Source organism: Cyprinodon variegatus, unplaced genomic scaffold, assembly GCF_000732505.1.
Source record: "Cyprinodon variegatus isolate N-32 unplaced genomic scaffold, C_variegatus-1.0 Scaffold537, whole genome shotgun sequence".
Classification (NCBI taxonomy): Eukaryota; Metazoa; Chordata; class Actinopteri; order Cyprinodontiformes; family Cyprinodontidae; genus Cyprinodon; species Cyprinodon variegatus.
Window position 1 is genome coordinate 378,541 of NW_015150990.1, and position 5,933 is coordinate 384,473.

The 5,933-nt window shown below is 36.2% G+C and overlaps 1 protein-coding gene across 1 annotated transcript in view; it reads left to right on the forward strand.

Annotated features, from left to right (window-relative positions):
* The first annotated feature begins 1,343 nt into the window (after positions 1-1,343).
* Positions 1,344-5,933, forward strand: part of LOC107095313 (myoD family inhibitor domain-containing protein-like) — a 31,694-nt gene continuing 27,104 nt past the window's right edge. The window contains exons 1-2 of the mRNA XM_015391339.1: positions 1,344-1,591; positions 1,869-2,063. Of these exons, the coding sequence (XP_015246825.1) occupies positions 1,970-2,063 (94 nt within the window). The 5' untranslated portion in view covers positions 1,344-1,591; positions 1,869-1,969. The remainder of the gene's footprint in view (positions 1,592-1,868; positions 2,064-5,933) is intronic.

A 5,933-nucleotide genomic window follows, 5' to 3' on the forward strand; every position in this document is an offset into this window, starting at 1 on the left:
AATTTTCATATTATATACTTATATTTTTGTGTAATTTCTGTAGTCTATTTCTGCCCTGAACTGATTAAAAAAAGAGCCCAAATGGGGTCATGACCCCAACTTTGGGAATCTATGCACTACAATCTATTGGCACCAATAGCTCAGTCGGTTGTAAACATTCTTTAAAAAAGAGCATTGCAGGTTTTAAAGTTAATAAGTCTAGTTAACAATTAAATTTATGTTAATGAACTAAAATCTAAGTGCCAGTATCAGGATTAAGACCTCTAAGTTTATGTTGTACCAAAAAAATGTTTTTCTTTCAATCTCAGAGTGTTTTTTATGAATTTCTTATAGAAGCACATTTGTTATTTTACTTAATATATTCAGGCAACTTGGCGTTTCTTGTTATCAGAGGCATAGCTAGAATGTTTTTTATAATGGTGGCCAGGCACTAACCAATGTACACTGAGGGGTGGCCAAAAGTTGATAGGCGCCAGAACCTCAGGGTCAATCTACACTCTTCCAACAGGAAAATTAACGAGTAAAACATTCATATTTTCTAAATAAAGACAAATTATACTTTCCCACAGCCTTTACTAACAAATAGAGGAATATATTCAAATATCTGCTTTCTAGATAAAAGGTATAGTGGATAAAATTATTTCAGGTTTGAGTTTTGGCCGAACATCTTTTCCATTGTCATTATTATTCTGCATACAATTGATATTTACAAATACTAATATCAACATACATTGATCATTTAATAACTTTTTATTAAAATAGTTTTTTTTAATCTATGATTTCACAGAAGACCCCTAGATGACTTGCAGACACATTTTCTCTTTACCCTATAAAACACTAAATCTATTTCTGAAAAGAGCATTAATTTTCTAGTTAACATCTTTATTGTTAGTATAGTTGATGTGCATAATTATTAACCAGTGTTTTTGTTGTCAAGTAATTGTTTATATATGAATTAGAGGGAAATAAATGGTAGGGGTGGCCAAAGAGGTGGCCATCGCCCCCATCTAGCTCCGCCCCTGCTTGTTATTACATAGACATTAATTTTTGCCAGCAATATCCATATTTTTTGAATGTTAAAAAGGTAATAAGGTCTTGTCCTGGATTCCAATAACGCTATTGGCTTGAAATGTTTATTTTCAAAGTATAATGGGTTAAATACCACAGCCTTGTATAAGAAATTTCCATTAAGCAGATTTATTTAACTCTGTTTTTTCCTCTCTCTCTCTTCTAACATAAATTTTGGTAAACATCAACAGGGAGGGCTTTGTTTTCCTCCCTACCGCCAAGGCGAGAAGAGTGCGGCTTTACTGGTTGAGCTGCAGGAATCCGGATATGATGAAAAATGTTTCAGACCTGAGTAAACTTAGCGCAACTGCGCGCCCAAGGCGTCAGTGGGATAAGAGCGTCAAAAACTCATCTGGGATATTTAGGACTGTGAACTTTTTAAGAGTTAACATGGGAAAAGTTTCTCGGCTGTAAAGCCATTCTTCAAGTTTTATTTTTACTGCCTGACTTTTTTTGAGGAAACAGTTGAAGGAAGGATGGGAATAAGTCAGATCTGAAGTGAGGGAGTTGTCATGTTTGAAAGGTAAGTCGGATTATACAAACAGTAAATCTGCCGTAAGATTGAACTTTTCTACTTTTTTATGAAACAAAAAAAAAGTGTATAAATTGGCTGCTTGTGAAGTATTACAGGACGGTTTATGTAAAAGAAGAAAAAAGCGAAGGGAAATTTCCACTAAGTTTAACAGTGCTTCGACGTCACTTTTCTGTGCGCGTGAATGCGCAGTTTGAGGAATGACTTCCATAGTTTGGCTTTGTGTCTTCAGCTCTGCGCTGATTGTGAGACTTATTGCTTTTTGCAGGACTGAGGGCTGAAGGGAGAGGGGGAAAAAAGGGAGGAACTACTTCTGCTGCTTCTGGTGGTTTCTATATTTTTTCTCCTCTGGAAGAGGACGTCTGTCTCATGTCCAAGGAGACTGTCCATCCATCAGAAGGGCCGGTGGGGCCAGGACAGGGCCCCCGGCAAGAGACTAGTCCCCTGCTGTCAGGGTCGCACGGTAAGAAAGCACAAGACAGCCCATTAATCAGCGGCTTTGGACGTATATTTAGTGGGTTAAAATTAAGTGCAGGGTTCCATGCAACCTTTTTTTTTATTTTTTTATTTTTTATAAATACATATGCTGTATAAGGAGTAAGGCTCAGGCAGGGGCGGAGCTAGATAAGGGGGGTCAGGGGTGGCCATGGTCACCCCTGTAGCCACCCCTACCATTTTTTTTCTCTAAAGTAGAATATTCAAAAAAAATAATTTTATATATATTAGCAATTACTTGACAACAAAAACGCTGTGGTTAATTATGCACATCACTATACCAAAATTAGAGATGATTAGTTCAGAATTCATCCTCTTTCGGAGCTAGACTTTGCATTATATTGTCATGATTGGTTTAAGCGTTCTGAGCCACATGCAGAGAACCACTCAGAGACCAAAGAAAAAGTTTAACAGGTTTATTAATTGTAGATGAATAAAAGAAGTTGGATCTGAAAATCAGTGGACTGGTGAACCGGAACTGGAAAGTCTGAAGGGGAGATCACAGTGATCAGTTCAGGGACCAACATGACTGAAGTAATAACTGATAAAATAACAGTTAAACTACTGTGTAAACTCCACCAACGGAAATACCACTTTCATAATTTTCAGTATCACTTGTAATTACATTGAAACCCTTTTGGAGAATATAATAATGTAAAGGGAGAGACATGAGTTAAAAAAAACACACATTTTGCTGAATTTTACAAATGAATGTTATAAAGGTGTCCTGATACGATATTGATATCAGATATTGGTCTGATATTGATCAAAAAATTAATATTGGATTTAGGGCTGAAACAATTAATTGGATTAATTGCAATTATAGATTATTGAAATAACTTTCAACTAATTTTTTAATTGATTAATCATTAACTTGCATACTGAGACTGGAGAACATGCGTTTAGCTGACAGAGCTATTAGAGCAGTAATCAAATCAAAATTGTAAAAAAAAATATAAACATTTTGCATTTAAGATAAAACATATTTGTCTGTCAATATGCTCTATCCAGAACCCCTCAAGTGGAAATGTTTTAATTTCACCTGATTTAATTTCATAAAAGACCTACTTTAAGAAACCTTTTGCTAACCGGTTATTAATCGATTAATCAAAAAAATTATTGATAGATTAATCGATTTGCAAAATAATTGTTAGTTGCAGCCGTAATCAGATTACATCGCCGAGTATCTAAAATCTCTGATATAGTCATGCTGATAGAAACTTTCTTCTTCTCTTTAAAGTTTCTGTAACTCACTGGTTAATATAAAATGGGTTGGTTGTTCTTTTATCTATTGTTGTTGACAATTGTGGCCCGTTTTGGTAATAGCACTTGATCAAGCCTTTTCTCACATTATACATTACAAAATAAGTCATTAAAATCATAAAATATATCTATATATAATTTGCATTAATATTAGTATCTGTCAATTGTCAAAGTTGCAATATTATTGTAAAACAAAAAACAATAACTTTTATCGGGACACCCCTAGAACATTATGCAACAAGCAGGAGGATGATGAAAGTGAACCAATGATAATTACTCTGCCACACAGAGCCGACTAGTTTAGAAGCTTTCAGCAAGTCACAATTAAAACCTTTTTGGCCAAAGCTCTTTGTTTTAATGGATCGTTCATACAATTTACATAAAGAAGGTAACTGGATCAAAACAAGACATTACAAATACTTTTATTTATAAAAAAAAACAAAAAACAATTAGATTTGGTGCAGTTATATAATAGTGTTAAAGGATATAAACTAGCATACATCTCTGGCTGTGTCTGAACGTCCGCTCTAACCACTACATAAGGCACTATATAGCAGTTATCCCATTTTGGAAGAGTGTATGAACGCCTAGTGGATGAAAAAGTAGTGGACTCGAAATTTCCCTCAATGCACCTTGAAAAATAGTGTACATCGATGGTCACTAGATCAGCAAATATATCCCAGAATGCTTTGCAAGAGCTCTCCTCTGAAAGCATCATGGTATTTAAGTTTTAGATGGACCGCCTTGCCCAGAGTGCTGTTTGTTTAGGGCCAACCCATGATCACTTTTAGCTGGAAGCTAAAAAGCAAAAAACCCATAAATAGTTCATGATGTGTATGTCCAGTTCGTCTACTAATAAAACTGACTTATAAATATATGATTACATATTCGGTTTATTAGGCAACATCCTGTTGAAGTTGAAGCTGTGAGGAAGAAAAGCCATGAATGAAAGTAGCATTAGGATCACATTTTTCATACTTTAAGGCAACGTTTCGTAAAAGACATTATCTGTGTTCTTGTCTCAAAGCCTTGATGTTTGTGCTTCTTTTTTTTTTTCCTTAATAAAGTCAGAGGAAACACCCTGCTGACTATTAACAGTAACCACACAGCCAATTATAGTTTTTAATTAACTTTCCAGTTGCCCCTAAGATTATCACATGTAAAATAAGCTCAGCCCCACACCCGCTTTTCATTTTTCTTCAAACAAGCAACGAACCATTAACCGATCATCATTATGGTGCTGTTTAAGAAAGAATAAAAAAAAGCTGGATAAAATAAGCAATCGCATGGGGTTGCTAAATGGATTCCATTTTTGTTTTAGGTGATTGTTCATGGTTGACACTAGATTTTCCCCCTCAGTGGCCTTTGGTCTGCTGGGAATAGATGGATTAGTTAACTGGGATCACTAAATACAGCAATTGATCTCACCATACTTCCACGCCAAGCTGAGGTATTTCTTTTCTCTCTCAAACCTCTGGTTACTCATCCAGCTCTGCTTATAAACAGGATTGTTGTTGCAACTGAAGCAAAGCTGCATCAGGTCTGCTAATCAAAGCGTTTAATGGCCTGGTTTAACAACAAAGTAACAATATGCAATAAAGAAGACATAGTTTTGAACTTAGGAAGCCGCTTAAGGAGACAAATTTCTGTTATTTATGCATGGCTATCAGTCCAGTTCTTTTTTCTTTTCTTTTCTTTTCTTTTTTTTTGCTTGGATGCTTTTTCCAATTCAAATGAATGCAGCCTTTATAAAAGTAAAAAGAATCTTGGCAGGTATAATGCACCCGGGAGCAGTGGGAGAGAGAAAATGAGATCCAGAGCTCTGGCAAGGACTTTTACCTTAACCGTCCCACCATATCGCACAGTTTGCCAGGAGGTTGTTTTCGCTGGCTTCAAAAAAACAGAGCGACCTTTTGCACCTTCAAGTTATGCAGCTTTTATATCCATTATGACTAACCCAACAGGGAATGTTAACTTTTGGTGCAAATATGTTTATTGCTCTCTAAGTTTGGAACCTTATACGGTTTGCTGTTGATTTTAGAGCGTTTCTGTGATTTGTTATTCGGTCTACTTTATGCAATAGACCAGGGGTGGACAATTACAGTTCCTGAGGGCCGGTATCCTGCAACTTTTAGATGTGCCTTTGCATCGAAACACCTGAATCAAGTAATTAGATGATTGAGAGGACTCTGGAGGAACTGACTAGGTTACTCAGTCATTTGGTTCAGGTGTGTTGGACCAAGGGTTGATCTAAAAGTTGCAGGATATGGGTATTCTGTCAGCAAAGCATACCGCGTCAGACCAGCATACCCATAGTAATACGCATGTGCGCATGGAAGAGCTGTAAGACTGCATACCCTTCAAAAAACCCCGAAAGTAGTGATTAAATTGTTTTTTCATACAAAACTAAAGGGATACTCACAGGTTTAAGGAGTTTAAAGTGTAATTAGAAAAGGGACTAGATGCACCTGCAGCCATCTGCAAAACGTGTACAGAACACACCTCTTGCCCAGCCATTGATGATATTGATTTGGACATTACGTCATCTTGGATACAGCAGCTTTGCGGAGCAGAA